Source organism: Pristiophorus japonicus, chromosome 3 (genome assembly GCF_044704955.1).
Source record: "Pristiophorus japonicus isolate sPriJap1 chromosome 3, sPriJap1.hap1, whole genome shotgun sequence".
In the NCBI taxonomy this organism is placed as follows: Eukaryota; Metazoa; Chordata; class Chondrichthyes; family Pristiophoridae; genus Pristiophorus; species Pristiophorus japonicus.
In genome coordinates, this window is record NC_091979.1 from 96,546,010 (window position 1) to 96,566,270 (window position 20,261).

The 20,261-nt window shown below is 44.6% G+C and overlaps 1 protein-coding gene across 1 annotated transcript in view; it reads right to left on the reverse strand.

Annotated features, from left to right (window-relative positions):
• Positions 1 to 11,721, reverse strand: part of LOC139259807 (uridine phosphorylase 2-like) — a 55,191-nt gene extending 43,470 nt beyond the window's left edge. The window contains exons 1-2 of the mRNA XM_070875604.1: positions 11,660 to 11,721; positions 11,347 to 11,464 (exon numbers count right to left, since the gene is read on the reverse strand). Of these exons, the coding sequence (XP_070731705.1) occupies positions 11,347 to 11,464; positions 11,660 to 11,721 (180 nt within the window). The remainder of the gene's footprint in view (positions 1 to 11,346; positions 11,465 to 11,659) is intronic.
• Between the last annotated feature and the right edge of the window lie 8,540 nt (positions 11,722 to 20,261).

Consider the following 20,261-nt stretch of genomic DNA (forward strand, 5'->3'; position numbering starts at 1 on the left):
ATCTCTGGAAGATACAACCCCGAGATCCCCGATATACCAACAGCTTTTCCAGGCTGTACAAACGCCTGCCGGTAAGACACCGTACCTACCTAATTTCACAGCTGCGGCGCCAAGGCAGCGTTGCATGCTCGATGATGTCACCACATGGGTGTTGGTAGAGCACGCAGCAGTACCTCCTGGCGCCGCCCCCACTGTCCAACTAAATTTCTCGTGAGCCGAGGAACCCACTCCCCGCCGACGGTAAGTCCTTAGCCAACTGTTGGCCGCCCCTCTCCAGCTTAACGGGTGCCGTTGCAAACAGAATTTCGACCCCGCTCTCCAAAGTATTTGCTCTTTATACTGACTTTAGAGGGGTGCTTGATCAACCAGTTCCCAACACGTTGACTCATACATCGGTTGACAACCCCAATATAAACTTGGCAGATTTGTTAAGATTGGCTGCCAGAAAGATCAAGTAAAAAATGCAGATCTAGGAAAATCTCCCCTCGTGTGTTATGATTAGCCGTTCACAACATTCCACATACATAGAAGTTAAACTTAAGCCCACCCATGAGTTCCTGCAGTGACCTCCTGCCCTGTGTTTCTCTGCAACAATGCTCTCAAACTCATTGCTGCATCGCCCCTTCACTCCCACACACCAGTTCAGGTACTTTCAACTGGGGGATTTGGATGGTGTTAGTGAGGATGTGGCAGTGGGCGATTCACAGCACCTGAGGGAGTTGGAAGTGGGTTAGAATGTACCACCTTATCAACAGAGGCTGATGAGAAGGCTACCCATGGCTCAAAGTCGTGGGACATAGAACTCATGGGTACTCACCTGAAAAGTAGGATTTTAAAGGAACATCAAGCCTATGACAAGGCTCCAAAGTCCATGTGGCAATTAACTGGTGTGACTCTTGAGTCTACAGCTCTCATTGGTGGCAACATCAGAGAATCTTTGGCCTGAATTTCCCATACCCAGGTGGGTCTGGTGCGGCCGATGTCTATGTTTCTATATTCAAGAGGGAGTTAGATATGGTCCTTATGGCTAAAGGGATCAAGGCGTATGGAGATAAAGCAGGAAAGGGGTACTGAAGTGAATGATCAGCCATGATCTTATTGAATGGTGGTGCAGGCTCGAAGGGCCGAATGGCCTACTCCTGCACCTATTTTCTATGTTTCTATGTCCCGACCCCGGTGCTGGCTCCATCCCACTGTAGAAAATGAACTTATCTTAATGGGTCCTTTTAAGCCCGCTCAGCGCGTTATCTTGCCCAATGAGATGGAGCGGGTCTGGTGACGTCTTTCATGACGCGTTTTAAGCCAAGATCCTTAAAGGGACCCTGGCCACATTAAATTTTAAGTTTCATCCAACATAGTGGGTGTTGAATCTTTACTGTATAATAATACAATAAAAGTTACATATGAGTGTTAAAGAAATATTTAAATAATATTATTAAGTAATATGGCTTCATCTGCAAATATGACAAAGAACATAATTTAAAAAGTACATTAATTGGGAAGTTATTGGTGCTTTAGTCACAAATTTATAAGACTTTTGTATCGGTAACTGGCACAAATAAAATATGTGTGTGTTTGGGAATAAAATTAAGCAGATTTTAAACGTAATTGGAAAGGGATGGATTTACAATCTTATGCAAGTTCAGCGGAAGAGCTGTGGAATCCCTGACAAACTGTAAGTGATGCTTACAATGTTTTTCTGGGATTTCTGCAGCTCTTCCGTTGGAGTTAACAATGTACACGTGAGAGATCCTCCACAGAAATTCACCCTAAGTTCTCAGGCTGAAATATTAAATTAGTCATATTCAGGGACTGAAAGCAAGTAATAAGAACATAAGAACATAAGAATTAGGACCAGAAGTAGGCCATCTAGCTCCTCGAGCCTGCTCCGCCATTCAACAAGATCATGGCTGATCTGGCCGTGGACTCAGCTCCACTTACCCGCCCGCTCCCCATAACCCTTAATTCCCTTATTGGTTAAAAATCTATCGATCTGTGATTTGAATACATTCAATGAGCTAGCCTCAACTGCTTCCTTGGGCAGAGAATTCCACAGATTCACAACCCTCTGGGAGAATAAATTCCTTCTCAACTTGGTTTTAAATTGGCTCCCCCGTATTTTGAGGCTGTGCCCCCGAGTTCTAGTCTCCCCGACAAGTGGAAACAACCTCTCTGCCTCTATCTTGTCTATCCCTTTCATTATTTTAAATGTTTCTATAAGATCACCCCTCATCCTTCTGAACTCCAATGAGTAAAGACCCAGTCTACTCAATCGATCACCATAAGGTAACCCCCTCATCTCCAGAATCAGCCTAGTGAATCGTCTCTGTACCCCCTCCAAAGCTAGTATATCCTTCCTTAAGTAAGGTGACCAAAACTGCACGCAGTACTCCAGGTACGGCCTCACCAATACCCTGTACAGTTGCAACAGGACCTCCCTGCTTTTGGATTCCATCCCTATCGCAATGAAGGCCAACATTACATTCGCCTTCCTGATTACCTGCTGCACCTGCAAACTAACTTTTTGGGATTCATGCACAAGGATCCCCAGGTCCTTCTGCACCGCAGCATGTTGTAATTTCTCCCCATTCAAATAATATTCCCTTTTACTGTTTTTTTTCCCAACGTGGATGACCTCACATTTTCCGACCTTGTATTCCATCTGCCAAACCTTAGCCCATTCGCTTAACCTATCTAAATCTCTTTGCAGCCTCTCTGTGTCTTCTACACAACCCGCTTTCCCACTAATCTTTGTGTCATCTGCAAATTTTGTTACACTACACTCTGTCCCCTCTTCCAGGTCATCTATGTATATTGTAAACAGTTGTGGTCCCAGCACCGATCCCTGTGGCACACCACTAACCACCGATTTCCAACCCAAAACGGACCCATTTATCCCGACTCTCTGCTTTCTGTTAGCCAGCCAATTCTCTATCCATGCTAATACATTTCCTCTGACTCTGCGTACCTTTATCTTCTGCAGTAACCTTTTGTGTGGCACCTTATCGAATGCCTTTTGGAAATCTAAATACACCACATCCATCGGTACACCTCTATCCACCATGCTCGTTATATCCTCAAAGAATTCCAGTAAATTAGTTAAACATGATTTCCCCTTCATGAATCCATGTTGCGTCTGCTTGATTGCACTATTCCTATCTAGATGTCCCGCTATTTCTTCCTTAATGATAGCTTCAAGCATTTTCCCCACTACAGATGTTAAACTAACCGGCCTATAGTTACCTGCCTTTTGTCTGCCCCCTTTTTTAAACAGAGGCATTACAATAGCTGCTTTCCAATCCGCTGGTACCTCCCCAGAGTCCAGAAAATTTTGGTAGATTATAACGAATGCATCTGCTATAACTTCCGCCATCTCTTTTAATACCCTGGGATGCATTTCATCAGGACCAGGGGATTTGTCTACCTTGAATCCCATTAGCCTATCCAGCACTACCCCCCTTGTGACAGTGATTATCTCAAGGTCCTCCCTTCCCACATTCCCGTGACTAGCAATTTTTGGCATGGTTTTTGTGTCTTCCACTGTGAAGACCGAAGCAAAATAATTGTTTAAGTTCTCAGCCATTTCCACATTTCCCATTATTAAATCCCCCTTCTCATCTTCTAAGGGACCAACATTTACTTTAGTCACTCTTTTCCGTTTTATATATCGGTAAAAGCTTTTATTATCTGTTTTTATGTTTTGTGCAAGTTTACTTTTGTAATCTATCTTTCCTTTCTTTATTGCTTTATTAGTCATTCTTTCCTGCCGTTTTTCCCAATCTTCTAGTTTCCCACTAACCTTGGCCACCTTATACGCATTGGTTTTTGATTTGATACTCGCCTTTATTTCCTTGGTTATCCACGGCTGGTTATCCCTACTCTTACCGTCCTTTTTTTCACTGGAATATATTTTTGTTGAGCACTATGAAAGAACTCCTTAAAAGTCCTCCACTGTTCCTCAATTGTGCCACCGTTTAGTCTGTGTTCCCAGTCTACTTTAGCCAACTCTGCCCTCATCCCACTGTAATCCCCTTTGTTTAAGCATAGAAAGCTCGTTTGAGACACTACTTCCTCACCCTCAATCTGTATTACAAATTCAACCATACTGTGATCACTCATTCTGAGAGGATCTTTTACTCGGAGATCGTTTATTATTCCTATTTCATTACACAGAACCAGATCTAAGATAGCTTGCTCCCTTGTAGGATCTGTAACATACTGTTCTAAGAAGCAATCCTCTATGCATTCTATGAATTCCTCCTCAAGGCTACCCCGTGCGATTTGATTTGACCAATCGATATGTAGATTAAAATCCCCCATGATTACTGCCGTTCCTTTTTCACATGCCTCCGTTATTCCCTTGATTATTGTCCGCTCCACCGTGAAGTTATTATTTGGGGGCCTATAAACTACGCCCACCAGTGACTTTTTCCCCTTACTATCTCTAATCTCCACCCACAATGATTCAACATTTTGTTCATTAGAGCCAATATCGTCTCTCACAACTGCCCTGATATCATCCTTGATTAACAGAGCTACCCCACCTTCTTTCCCTTCTTGCTTATCTTTCCGAATTGTCAGATACCCCTGTATGTTTAATTCCCAGTCTTGGCCACCCTGCAACCACGTTTCTGTAATGGCCACCAAATCATACCCATTTGTAATGATTTGTGCCGTCAACTCATTTACTTTTTTTCGAATGTTGCGTGCGTTTAGGTAGAGTGTTTTAGTACTAGTTTTTAAACCACGATTTTTAGTTTTGACCCCTCCTGCACCCCTTTATATTCGTACATATTGTCCCTTCCTATCACCTTGTGGTTTACACTTACCCAGTGCTACTCTGCTCTGTTGCCTCCTGCCTTTTGCATTCTTTCTTGGGGTCCTGTTCATCTCAGCTCTCACCCACTCTAACGAGCTCAGAGCCCTCTCCTGGGTTCCGAATACTCCTCGCATTGAGGCACAGAGCTTTCAGGCTTGCCTTTTTATTATACTTTGATTCTTTAGAATTTTGCTGTACAGTGGCCCTTTTTGTTTATTGCCTTGAGTTTCTCTGCCCTCCACTTTTATTCATCTCCTTTCTGTCTTTTAAATCTGTCTCCATTTTGTTTCCCTCTGTCTCCCTGCATTGGTTCCCATCCCCCTGCCATATTAGTTTAACTCCTCCCCAACAACACTAGCAAACACTCCCCCGAGGATATTGGTTCTGGTCCTGCCTAGGTACAGACCATCCGGTTTGTACTGGTCCCACCTCCCCCAGAACCGGTTCCAATGCCCCAGGAATTTGAATCCCTCCCTGGTGCACCACTGCTCAAGCCACGTATTCATCTGAGCTATCCTGCGATTCCTACTCTGACTATCACGTGGCACTGGTAGCAATCTCGAGATTACTACTTTTGAGGTCCTACTTTTTAATTTAGCTCCTAGCTCCCTAAATTCGTCTCGTAGGACCTCATTCCTTTTTTTACCTATATCGTGGTACCAATGTGCACCATGACAACTGGCTGTTCACCCTCCCTTTTCAGAATGTCCTGCATCCGCTCCGAGACATCCTTGACCCTTGCACCAGGGAGGCAACATACCATCCTGGAGTCTCGGTTGCGGCCGCAGAAACGCATATGTATTCCCCTTACAATTGAATCCCTTATCACTATCGCTCTCCTACTCTTTTTCCTGCCCTCCTGTGCAACAGAGCCAGCCACGGTGCCATGAACTTGGCTGCTGCTGCCCTCCCCTGATGAGTCATCCCCTCAACAGTACTCAAAGCGGTGTATCTGTTTTGCAGGGGGATGACCGCAGGCGACCCCTGCACTCTCTTCCGTGCACTGCTCTTCCTGCTGGTCTTCCATTCCCTATCTGGCTGTGGATCCTTCACCTGCGGTAAGATCAACTCGCTACACGTGCTACTCACGTCATTCTCAGCATCGTGGATGCTCCAGAGTGAATCCACCCTCAGCTCCAATTCCGCAACGCGGTCCGTCAGGAGCTGGAGGCGGATACACTTCCCGCACACGTAGTCGTCAGGGACACCGGAAGTGTCCCTGAGTTCCCACATGGGATAGGAGGAGCATATCACGTGACCGAGCTCTCCTGCCATGACTTAACCTTTAGATACACTTAATTTGGCGACAACACTGTTAACAGGTTACTTACTGATATAAAAAAGAAAAAGAAAAGCTACCCACCGATCACCAGCCAATCACTTACCTCTTTGGCTGTAACGTCACCTTTTGATTTCTTTCTACTTCTTTTTTGCTTTTTCTCCCAGCTGGAGCTGTACAAGCTGGGCCTTTATAGGCCTCACCACGCACCCTGGCCTCACGCCGCTCGAAGTGCTGCTCCTCCTCCGACATTGGGCCTTTATAGGCCTCACCACGCACCCTGGCCTCACGCCACTCGAACTGCTGCTCCTCCTCCGACATTGGGCCTTTATAGGCCTCACCACGCACCCTGGCCTCACGCCACTCGAACCGCCACTCTTCCCGCAACGTTGGGCCTTTATAGGCCTCACCACGCACCCTGGACTCACGCCACTCGCACTGCCACTCCTCCTCCAACATTGGGCCTTTATAGGCCTCACCACGCACCCCGGCCTCACGCCGCTCGCACTGCCACTCCTCCTCCAACATTGGGCCTTTATAGGCCTCACCACACACCCCGGCCTCACGCTGCTCAAACTGCCGCTCCTCCTCCGACGTTGGGCCTTTATAGGCCTCTCCACGCACCCTGGCCTCGCGCTGCTCAAACTGCCGCTCCTCCTCCGACGTTGGGCCTTTATAGGCCTCTCCACGCACCCTGGCCTTGCGCTGCTCAAACTGCCGCTCCTCCTCCGACGTTGGGCCTTTATAGGCCTCTCCACACACCCCGGCCTTGTGCTGCTCAAACTGCTGCTCCTCCTCCGACGTTGGGCCTTTATAGGCCTCTCCACACACCCCGGCCTTGTGCTGCTCAAACTGCTGCTCCTCCTCCGACGTTGGGCCTTTATAGGCCTCTCCACACACCCCGGCCTTGTGCTGCTCAAACTGCTGCTCCTCCTCCGACATTGGGCCTTTATAGGCCTCACCACGCACCCCAGCCTCGCGCTGCTCAAACTGCTGCTCCTCCTCCGACATTGGGCCTTTATAGGCCTCACCACGCACCCCGGCCTCGCGCTGCTCAAACTGCTGCTCCTCCTCCGACATTGGGCCTTTATAGGCCTCACCACACACCCCGGCCTCACGCTACTCGCACTGCCACTCCTCCTCCGACGTTGGGCCTTTATAGGCCTCTCACGCACCCCGGACTCACGCTGCTCGAACTCAAAGAATGAAATTGTTATGTTTAATGACTTGATTTAATCTGTAACTGGACAATCACAGTATACTGTGAGAAAAACCAGACCAGAAACAACACAAACATTTATTAAAATGGTATATGTCATTTTTTATAGTGCAGATCAATTCACTGCAATTACTGTTGAGTTGGAAGGCAACAGCCGAGACTGGCCAATGAAAACGGTATTTCGCTCATCATTTACATCCCTTCGGGAATTTCTGATTTAACATTTACCAGTAGCTTTTCAAGTAGAACAGAATCTCCATCAATCTGTTAGCTAATGTAATCAACATGTTTTACTTTGGTTTATTTCCCATGCTGACAAGTATTCAGCTGGAGCAATGGCCACGGAACTCACACCTCAGGTTGGCAGGCATGGTTCCCGAGCTGCGTGAATCCCATGGCTATGCAGGGAAATTTAAAATGTCAGGCTCGTAAATGCCTGTAAAGTATCTCATAATGAGTTCAATTGGGTCCCCCACCGCTGCAGGTCGGGTTAGCTCCACAATGACAGATACACCTGTGGGAAAGACACGTGGGAGCGAGATTACAGTGGGCTCCAGACCCGCTGTGAAAATGAACAACTATCCCACCCGGCCTGCCACCAATCACGTCTACTTCCACCACGGAAAATTCAGCGCTTTGTCTTTGTTGTAGATATCAATGGTGCATGTGGTAGCTTCATTGGAATTTGCATCTGATCTTCATCTCAGGACCATTTAGTGCCTTCACCTCCATGGAAGTACAGACTGCAGCTCTGGCGGCAATAGGGGAGAGAATAGTTAGCACCCTGCACACTGTCTTCCAGACTACGGCAGCTGTGATACATGCTGCTGTCTTTTAAGACTTTAGCTACCATTTGACCAGCCATCCCAGCATTATGCTGAAAGGGGCAAGGAAGTCTAATCTCAACTAGGATGGTGTAGAACGTCTATAATTAGCATTAGTGTCCTTGTGATGGCCATGGGTGGGGAGTAGACCAATTTTCCCTATCCTTTCCATTAATGACTCCAGCTGCAACACTGCACCTGTAGATTAGCTTTGGCTGTAACAACATCTGCAATTAAATAGTCCACTAGTACTGTCTAGGCTTTTTTGTGATGATAGGCATTTAGGTGAGGTACCAGAGTGCTGCCGCCGCCGTGAAACTGTATGCCAACAGAGGAGCAAAGGGAAAAATTTGGGAGAGGGGTGGTATCACTTTGATAATAGTTTAGAAATATAAACAAGGCAAGCACAGGCTACTCCTGATAGTTCAAAATTAGTGATTGTGCCTACAAATTTAAAATTATTTAATAACTTCAATACAGCAATGTACAAATTTAATGCTAAAGGATAGAATTATCAGATAATTTGAATTAAGCAACTTTGAGTTAAGAGAAATAGACTGTATTGCAGAAAGTGACTATCAAGCGTCTTTTAAATGGAGCAATCTAAATTATTGTTAATTTAACTAAATGGTACATGAAAGAAGTGAAGTTCTGATAGTTTATGTTTATATCCATGCTTTTTCAGTTCTATTTCAAAGATTGAGTAATGCAAGAAAGCATGGTTGGGATACAAGAGTAATACAGAATTGGAAATTACTGCAGCATTCTAAATTCTTAGCAATGCCGACTGAATGGTGGCTCCCAATTATCATCTGCTATTTCTCTGATACACATAATTTTGCCAGTTCAATTTAATTAACATCAACATAGCCCCAAAGCGGAGGGGACAGCAGAAGCAGTGCCGCAAAAAAGTCAATGTCAAAGCACTTAAAGACCCAGCTAAGAGAGCCCTATACAGCCAGCCCCTCACAGCTAACCTGACGTGCCTTGATGACCCTGAGACGCAGAATGGCCAAAGCGCTTGGTCTGCCCTCCAGGCCTCCATAACCAGTGCCTGTGAAGAGATGCTTGGTCACACAACCAGAAAACACCAGGACTGGTTTGATGAGAATGATCAGGAGATCCAAGACCTAATAGATTGCAAGCGCAGAGCATTTCTGAGCCTTAAGCAACAACCCAACTCAGGAGCAGCAAAGCAACATTACAGGCGGCTCAGGGCTGAGGTCCAATGAAAAACCCGGGACCTAAAGAACAGGTGGTGGATGGAGAAAGCGCAGGAGATACAACAACTGGCCGACAGCCATGATGTGCGAGGATTCTTCATCACAGTCAAGGCCACCTACGGTCCAAACTCTCAAGGCCCCATCCCACTGCTGGCCAAGAATGGGGAAACACTCATCAAGGACACCGAGGCAGTCAGGGCCCGTTGGAAGGAGCACTTAGAAGATTTCCTCAATCGAGACTCTGCCTTTGACGCGAGTGTTCTCGACTCCATCCCGCAGCATGCTACCCGCCACCACCTCAGTAAAACCCCAACACTGCACGAGGTAGAAAAAGCCAAAAGACAGCTCAAGAACAACAAGGCTATGGGAACGGATGGAATCCCTGCTAAGGTACTAAAGTATGACAGAGAGGCGGTGTTGGCGCAGATATGTGACCTCATCTCTCTCATCTGGAGGGAGGAGAGCATGCTGGGAGATCTCAGAGATGCAGTGATCGTGACCATCTTTAAAAAAGGGGACAAGTCCAACTGCGGCAACTACAGAGGAATCTCTCTGCTATCAGCCACTGGGAAAGTTGTTGCTAGAGTCCTCCTCAACCATCTTCTCCCTGTGGTCGAGGAGCTCCTTCCAGAGTCACAGTGCGGGTTCCGTCCCCTACAGGGCACAACAGATATGATCTTTGCAGCGCGACAGCTGCAGGAAAAATGCAGGGAACAGCACCAGCCCTTATACATGGCCTTCTTCGACCTTACAAAGGCCTTTGTCAACCGCGAGGGTCTATGGAGTGTCCTCCTCTGTTTCGGATGCCCCCAAAAGTACATCACCATCCTCTGCCTGCTCCACGACGACATTCTTACCAACGGATCCATTACAGACCCAATCCACGTCCGGACCGGTGTCAAACAGGGCTGCGTCATCGCCCCAACCCTCTTCTCAATCTTCCTCGCCACCATGATCCACCTCATAATCAACAAGCTCCCCGCTGGAGTGGAACTAAACTACAGAACCAGTGGGAAGCTGTTCAACCTTCGCCGTCTCCAGGCCAGGTCCAAGACCACCCCAACCTCTGATGAGGAGATTCAACACCACCTCCAGTGCGCCAGCACAGCCTTTGGCCACCTGAGGAAAAGAGTGTTCAAAGACCAGGCCCTCAAATTTACCACCAAGCTCATGGTCTACAATGCTGTAGTAATATCTGCCCTCCTGTATGGCTCAGAGACATGGACCATGTACAGTAGACACCTCAAGTCGCTTGAGAAATACCACCAACGATGCCTCCGCAAGTTCCTACAAATCCCTTGGGAGGACAGACGCACCAACATTAGTATCCTTGACCAACATCCCCAGCATTGAAGCACTGACCACACTTGATCAGTTCTGCTGGGCAGGCCATATTGTCCGCATGCCAGCCCCGAGACTCCCAAAGCAGGCGCTCTACTCTGAACTCCTTCATGGCAAACGAGCCAAAGGTGGACAGAGGAAGCGTTACAAGGACACCCTCAAAGCCTCCCTGATAAAGTGCAACATCCCCACCGACACCTGGAAGTCCCTGGCCAAAGACCGCCCTAAGTGGAGAAAGTGCATCTGGGAGGATGCTGAGCGCCTCGAGTTTCATCGCCGAGAGTGTGCAGAAAACAAGCACAGGCAGCAGAAAAAATGTGCGGCAAACCTGTCCCACCCTCCCTTACCCTGAACGACTGTCTGTCCCACTTGGGGACAGGGACTGTGGCTCTCGTATTGGACTCTTCAGCCACCTAAGGACTCATTCTAAGAGTGGAAGCAAGTCTTCCTCGATTCCGAAGGACTGCCTATTTGTATTCCTCTGATACACATAATTTTGGCAGTTCAATTTAATCTATGGATTTCTTTAACCAGTACCATTATCGTTCATTTCCTTCTCCAACAGAAAAAATATTGTTAAAGTAAAGGAGGATTTTTTACTGCTTTTGCTGTAAGCTCTATTCCTCAAAATAACTGCCTACCTTTATGTCTCCAAACATTGCTTGAAGATTGTGCGTTTTTGTTCCCAGATCAAAATGATACAGAAAATCTTCAAGCATCAAAGCCAAGTGAGGGTTCTTTACTTGTACTGTGCCATTTCTGGAATAATTGAAAAAGCTTTTCATTTTAGTTTCCTCAGCAAGCAATTTTCAATGATAAATCATATCGCAAAACAATTACTGTGCTTTTGTTAGAAAAAACGACTTAACAATCTCTTTTAGCTCATCGTAGACAGAGGGGAAACTTTTTATTAGACTTTTATGCTGACTTTTTAGAAAATCAGAAAGTACTCACTCTCTATAGTCGTTCCTTTCACTTGCAATCGCTTCAGAATTATTGGTTAAAATTGGTGCCATGCTGAATGCTTTCCATACGTATGAAATAATCTGCAGAAATTCAAATAAAAATTTATAGAAACAGTAGGTTAAAGTACATTTCTAAATAGGAAAGTGTAACTAGTTAGAAATGAAATAAATATTTACAATAATGACTAGTTAGCAGATAGGAACATAAAATAATTGTTCACCTACTGTTTAAATATTAAGTTTTAATATCCTGAAAAGTACAGAAAACTGCTGGAATTTGGATTTGATGGAGATTCTTCTTTAGTGCCCAGGTTCAATTATCCAACTGTACTCCCTTATGAATAATGTGTTATTAACCATTCCATTTTATGTGCATTGAACTGCGCTTTGGTAGGCGGTGGGCATAGCAGTGTTGTTTTTCATCCTATTGGTTACTTGTGTGTGCTTGGTCACTTTGCCCAGGTACACAGTGACAATTCAATTTCAGGGATTTCAAAATAAACACACAGCTTAAAAGGCCATTGACACAAAAGTTCGTGAGGTAACGATCATCAACTGACAGCCGGTTCATTATTTTACAAAACCATGAAAATATGACTGACTGATATGTCATTGATCTCCTAGTATTTCAGATACATGATTTTAGGTGGAGCTAAATTGTCATGGAAAGACATAACTAGGGGAAGGCGGGTGGTTGCCTCAGAGATCAGTGCTGAACCCTTACAGTGTACATAACTGACTTGGAAGTGGGGACAAAAAATCTCTCGAAGTCTTAGACGATACAAAACTGGGCGGAACTGCAACAGCTTGAACAAACAGATGAAATACAGAAAGACCTGAATAGACAGGGAAATTGGATTGATAGGTGGCTGATCTCATTTAATGCGGACAAAGGCAAAGTCGTGAGATTGTGAAAGGATAATGCAAAAGGATAATAAACAGTGGCAATATATACTAAGAGGTATTAATCTACAGGGCTCGACACAGGGGAGGGATTTGGGGTTTCAGGGTTGAATATTGAAGCCATCGGCACATTGTACAGCAGCAGTAAATACAGCAAATAGGATATTGAACTGTATAGCCATAACTGTAGAGCGCATAACTTAGGCAGTAATTCTGAGTTTGTACAGAGCATTGGTATGGCCCCACCTGGAATATTTTGTATAATTCTGGTCATTGTATTATGAGAAAGACATAGAATTATACAGTACTGGAGGAGGTCATTTGGCCCATCATGCCTGTCTCAACTCTTTGATAGAGCTATCCAATTAGTCCCATTCCTCATAGCCTTACAAATTTTTCAAATGTATCAAGACATTGGAGTGGGTGCAACAGAGGACAACTAAATTGCTAAGTGATGCCTGAATTATAAAGAGTGGCTACAGAATTACACACTGGAGGAGAAGGCTCAGGGGTGATCTTATTAAAGTATTCAAGGTCCTAATAGGTATACACAAGATAATTGTTTAGTATGTTTAATATACACATTCTGCAACAAAAGGGCATATCCCCAAACCTTTCGAGGGAGAGTAAAAAAACTGTTCAATTTAACTATTTTATGCAGAGATGGTGAATGTACAAAATTAACTGCCAAGGGAAATAATGAGAACTGATTGCATCAGCAAATTCAAGAGAGCTGGATATGTACCGAGAGGAAAATTTGATAGCAGAGTATGAGAGCTTTCATGGATATACAATACCTCCTAGACACTGAGACCAGCCAAATGAAACATAATGGTCCGGATTTTACTGTACTGTCAGCGCTCGCCATTATTATAGGATAAAACTGACAGCATCTTCTGACTTCCACACATGAGCAGCTAAATGCGGAAATCTGGAGGTTGCTGTCAGTGATATTCCACGGATCATGCTATCATAATACAGGAAGAACTTCTGAAATCCGGAGTTCTAAAAACTGAATTGTCCGAAAACTGGACATTGTGCAGATTTTAAGAGTCGTTGTCTGGAATCCGGAAATATTTCCCGAAAACCAGAATTTTAAGCTGTACATACCTTTTTCCAAACATGAATCCAAAAAAATACGCAGCCTGCGCGGCCCAGCTCGGCCTCGAGGTTTCCAGATTTGGGACGTCGGATTTCTTCTCCGAAATCCGGAAATACCCGAAACTCGGTCATGGAGTTTCCGGATTCGGGATGTTGGATGTAATGCTCTGAAATCCAGAAATTCACGAAAGTTGGCCCAAAGGTTTCTGGATTCGGGACATCGGATTGTCTCCGAAATCCGGAAATACCCGAAAATCGTCCAAGAGATTTCCGGATTCGGGATGTTGGATTTTCTTCTCCAATATCTCAGCCCAGGTCCTAAGATTTCCGGTTTTAGGGTGTTATACCTATAATAGATATTGTGCAGTAAAGGTAAATTTCTGATCTTAGTGGATGTGGGATCCACTTACAGGAGATGTTGAATGTTACATAAGAACATAAGAACATAAGAATTAAGACCAGGAGTAGGCCATCTAGCCCTTCGTGCCTGCTTCGCCATTCAATAAGATCATGGCTGATCTGGCCGTGGACTCAGCTCCACTTACCCACCCTCTCCCCATAACCCTTAATTCCCTTATTGGTTAAAAATCTATCTATCTGTGACTTGAATCATTCAATGAGCTAGCCTCAACTGCTTCCTTGGGCAGAGAATTCCACAGATTCACAACCCTCTGGGAGAAGAAATTCCTTCTCAACTCGGTTTTAAATTGGCTCCCCCGTATTTTGAGGCTGTGCCCCCTAGTTCTAGCCTCCCCTACCAGTGGAAACAACCTCTCTGTCTCTATCTTGTCTATCCCTTTCATGATTTTAAATGTTTCGATAAGATCACCTCTCATCCTTCTGAACTCCAACGAGTAAAGACCCAGTCTACTCAATCTATCATCATAAGGTAACCCACTCATCTCCGGAATCAGCCTAGTGAATCGTCTCTGTACCCCCTCCAAAGCTAGTATATCCTTCCTTAAGTAAGGTGACCAAAACTGCACGCAGTACTCCAGGTGCGGTCTTACCAATACCCTTTAAGTTGCAGCAGGACTTCCCTGCTTTTGTACTCCATCCCTCTCGCAATGAAGACCAACATTCCATTCGCTTTCCTGATTACCTGCTGCACCTGCAAACTAACTTTTTGGGATTCATGCACAAGGACCCCAGGTCCCTCTGCATCTCAGCATGTTGTAATTTCTCCCCATTCAAATAATATTCCCTTTTACTGTTTTTTTTCCCAAGGTGGATGACCTCACACTTTCTGACATTGTATTCCATCTGCCAAACCTTAGCCCATTCGCTTAACCTATCCAAATCTCTTTGCAGCCTCTCTGTGTCCTCTACACAACCCGCTTTCCCACTAATCTTAGTGTCATCTGCAAATTTTGTTACACTACACTCTGTCCCCTCTTCCAGGTCATCTATGTATATTGTAAACAGTTGTGGTCCCAGCACCGATCCCTGTGGCACACCACTAACCACCGATTTCCAACCCGAAAAGGACCCATTTATCCCGACTCTCTGCTTTCTGTTCACCAGCCAATTCTCTATCCATGCTAATACATTTCCTCTGACTCCGCGTACCTTTATCTTCTGCAGTAACCTTTTGTGTGGCACCTTATCGAATGCCTTTTGGAAATCTAAATACACCACATCCATCGGTACACCTCGATCTACCATGCTCGTTATATCCTCAAAGAATTCTAGTAAATTAGTTAAACATGATTTCCCCTTCATGAATCCATGCTGCATTTGCTTGATTGCACTATTCCTATCTAGATGTCCCGCTATTTCTTCCTTAATGATAGTTTCAAGCATTTTCCCCACTACAGATGTTAAACTAACCGGCCTATAGTTACCTGCCTTTTGTCTGCCCCCTTTTTTAAACAGAGGCATTACATTAGCTGCTTTCCAATCCACTGGTACCTCCCCAGAGTCCAGAGAATTTTGGTAGATTATAACGAATGCATCTGCTATAACTTCCGCCATCTCTTTTAATACCCTGGGATGCATTTCATCAGGACCAGGGGACGTGTCTACCTTGAGTCCCATTAGCCTATCCAGCACTGCCCCCCTAGTGATAGTGATTGTCTCAAGGTCCTCCCTTCCCACATTCCCGTGACCAGCGATTTTTGGCATGGTTTTTGTGTCTTCCACTGTGAAGACCAAAGAAAAATAATTGTTTAAGGTCTCAGCCATTTCCACATTTCCCATTATTAAATCCCCCTTCTCATCTTCTAAGGGACCAACATTTACTTTAGTCACTCTTTTCCGTTTTATATATCTGTAAAAGCTTTTACTATCTGTTTTTATGTTTTGCACAAGTTTACCTTCGAAATCTATCTTTCCTTTCTTTATTGCTTTTTTAGTCATTCTTTGCTGTTGTTTAAAATTTTCCCAATCCTCTAGTTTCCCACTAACCTTGGCCACCTTATACGCATTGGTCTTTGATTTGATACTCTCCTTTATTTCCTTGGTTATCCACGGCTGGTTATCCCTTCTCTTACCGCCCTTCTTTTTCACTGGAATATATTTTTGTTGAGCACTATGAAAGAGCTCCTTAAAAGTCCTCCACTGTTCCTCAATTGTGCCACCGTTCAGGCTGTGTTTCCAGTCTACTTTAGCCAACTCTGCCCTCATCCCACTGTAGTCCCCTTTGTTTAAGGATAGTATGCTCATTTCTGACACAACTTCCTCACCCTTAATCTGTATTACAAATTCAACCATACTGTGATCACTCCTTCCGAGAGGATCTTTTACTAGGAGATCGTTTATTATTCCTATTTCATTACACAGGACCAGATCTAAGATAGCTTGCTCCCTTGTAGGTTCTGTTACATACTGTTCTAAGAAACAATCCCGTATGCATTCTATGAATTCCTCCTCCAGGCTACCCTGTGCGATTTGAGTTGACCAATCGATATGTAGGTTAAAATCCCCCATGACTACTGCCGTTCCTTTTTCACATGCCTCCATTATTCCCTTGATTATTGCCCGCCCCACCGTGAAGTTATTATTTGGGGGCCTATAAACTACACCCACCAGTGACTTTTTCCCCTTACTATCTCTAATCTCCACCTACAGTTACAATTATGCTGGACCCGTGAGAATATCTAGAGCAGGCCTGAAATTTGTAATAATGTACATTTCAGCAGTGGATGGGAAATCTAACTGATATTATAGTCTCTCAGGACTGGAGTCCAGAGGCCAAATGTAGCACTCCCCACTGCTGCTCTGACTGAGATCATCTAGTTATTTGAGAAGTTTTAACAACCAATATGCTTTTAATGAGTAAGTGTCAAGTGTCAAAAAATGAAAAGCAATGAATATAAAAATTCTTTGGAAGAAAGGGCTCATCAACCTCATGGTGAAATATAATTGTTCTTGTCCTTGGAGAGTTGATCTAATAGTCAAAGCTGTCACTTTGATTTAGAATTAGAAGTCTAGATACAAGCTCATTTGCAGACAAATTCAAAAATAGAAAGATGATAAGTGAAAGGATGCAAAATTCATAAGAACCCCACCCCCCCTCTCCGCCAGTGTTTGGGTTCATTCGAAAGGAAATTTAATTTGGGACTATCTACCGGAAAGTTTGGAACCTTAAAGTGCTTATAGAAGAAACTGCGAACTTTAATCGAATTTTGGACTTTTACAAGACAAATTCAAGCCTGTGGGCAGGCCTAGGGAACTAAAGAAGCCCACTTGATTATTGGAACTGTCTACGTGTTGAGATTAAGTTAACTTGTCTGGAGGAATGGACATTCGAAAACCCTTCTCCACAAGAGACATTTACATTACAACAATAATTGATTGGCTGATGGATTGGTGAGTATTTAATCTTTTTCGTTTTCTTTTCTTATCAGTAGGTAACCTTTGGCATTGTTGCCAAATTAAGTTAATTTAAGGGTTAGGTCATGGCAGGAGAGCCCAGACCCATGTCATGCTCCTTCGGTGCTATGTGAGAAATCAGGGACGCTTCCAGTGTCCCTGACTACTATGTGTGCAGGAAGTGTGTCCAGCTGCAGCTCCTGACAGATCACATTGCAGCACTGGAGCTGTGCATGGATTCACTCTGGAGCATCTGCGATGCTGAGGATGTCGTGAATAGCGCGTTTAGTGAGTTGGTCACACCGCAGGTACAGGTTACACAGGCAGATAGGGAATGGGTGACCATCAGGCTGAGCAGTGGAAGGAAAGTAGTGCAGGGGTCCCCTGCGGTCATCTCCCTCCAAAACAGATATACCATTTTGGGTACTGTTGGGGGAGATGACTCATCAGGGGAAGGCAGCAGCAGCCAAGTTCATGGCACCATGGGTGGCTCTGCTGTACAGGAAGTCAGGAAAAAGAGTGGGTGAGCTATAGTGGTAGGGGATTCTATTGTAGGGGGAATAGATAGGCGTTTCTGCAGCCGCAATCGAGTCTCCAGGATCGTATGCTGCCTTCCTTGTGCAAGGGTCAAGGATGTCTCGGAGTGGCTGTAGGGCATTCTGGAGCGGGAGGGTGAACAGCCAGTTGTCGTGGTGCATATAGGTACCAATGATATAGGTAAAAAAACGTATGAGGTCCTACAAGATGAATTTAGGGAGCTAGGTTAAATTAAAAAGTAGGACCTCAAAGGTAGCAATCTCAGTGCCATGTGCCAGTCAGAGTAGAAATAGCAGGATAGTTAAGATGAATACATGGCTTGAGAAATGGTGCAAGAGGGAGTGATTCAAATTCCTGGGATATTGGAACTGGTTCTGGGGGAGGTAGGACCAGTACAAACCAGACGGTCTGCACTTGGGCAGGACCGGAATCAATGTCCTAGGGCGAGTGTTTGCTAGTGCTGTTGGGGAGGGTTTAAACTAATATGGCAGGGAGATGGGAATCTACGGAGGGAGACAGAGGGAAGTAAAATGGGGGCAGAAGCAAAAGGTAAAAAGGAGATAAGGAAAGGTGGAGGACAGAGAAATCAAAGGCAAAAATCAAAAAGGGGCACATTACAACATAATTCTAAAAGGAGTGTTAAAAAAATAAGCCTGAAGGCTCTGTGTCTCAATGTGAGGAGCATTCGTAATAAGGTGGATAAATTAACTGCGCAGATAGCTGTTAACGGATGCGATGTAATTGGGATTACGGAGACATGGCTCCAAGGTGACCAAGGCTGAGAACTCAACATCCAGAGGTATTCAATATTCAGGAAGGATAGACAGAAAGGAAAAGGAGGTTGGGTAGTGTTGCTGGTTAAAGAGGAGATTAACGCAGTCGTAAGAAAGGACAGATGTGGAATCTGTATGGGTAGAGCTGTGGAACACCAAAGGGCAGAAAACGCTAGTGGGAGTTGTGTACAGACCACTAAATAGTAGTAGTGAGGTTGGGGATGGCATCAAACAGGAAATTAGGGATGCTTGCAATAAAGGTACAGCAGTTATCATGGGTGACTTTAATCTACATATAGATTGAGCTAACCAAACTGGTAGCAATATGGTGGAGGAGGATTTCCTGGCGTGTATAAGGGATGATTTTCGACATCAATACGTTGAGGAACCAACAAGAGAGCTGACCATCCTAGACTGGGTGTTGTGTAACGAGAGAGGATTAATTAGCAATCTTGTTGTGCGAGGCCCCTTGGGGAAGAGTGACCATAATATGGTAGAATTCTTCATTAAGATGGAGAGTGACACAGTTAATTCAGAGACTAGGGTCCTGAACTTAAGGAAAGGTAAATTTGATGGTATGAGACGTGAATTGGCTAGGATAGACTGGTGAATGATACTTAAAGGGTTGATGGTGGATAGGCAATGGTAGACATTTAAAGATCACATGGATGAACTTCAACAATTGTACATCCTTGTCTGGCGTAAAAATAAAATGGGGAAGGTGGCTCAACCGTGGCTAACAAGGGAAATTAGGGATAATGTTAAATCGATGGAAGAGGCATATAAATTGGTCAGAAAAAGCAGCAAACCTAAGGCTGAGAGAAATTTAGAATTCAGCAGAGGAGGACAAAGGATTTAATTAGGAGGGGGAAAATAGAATATGAGAGTAAGCTTGCAGGGAACATAAAAACTGACTGCAAAAGCTTCTATAGATATATGAAGAGAAAAAGATTAGTGAAGACAAATGTAGGTCCCTTGCAGTCAGAATCAGGTGAATTATAATGGGGAACAAAGAAATGGCAGACCAATTGAACAAATACTTTGGTTTTGTCTTCACTAAGGAAGACACAAATAACCTTCCGGAAATACTAGGGAACCGAGGGTCTAACGAGAAGGAGGAACTGAAGGAAATCCTTATTAGTCAGGAAATTGTGTTCGGGAAATTGATGCAACTGAAAGCCAATATATCCGCAGGGCCTGATAGTCTGTATCCCAGAGTACTTAAGGAAGTGGCCCTAGAAATAGTAGGTGGTCATTTTCCAACATTCTATGGACTCTGGATCAGTCCCTATGGATTGGAAGGTAGCTAATGTAATCCCACTTTTTAAAAAAGGAGGGAGAGAGAAAACAGGAAATTCTAGCCTGACATCGGTGGTGGGGAAAATGTTGGAATCAATTATTAAAGATGAAATAGCAACGCATTTGGAAAGCAGTGACAGGATCGGTCCAAGTCATTGGATTTAT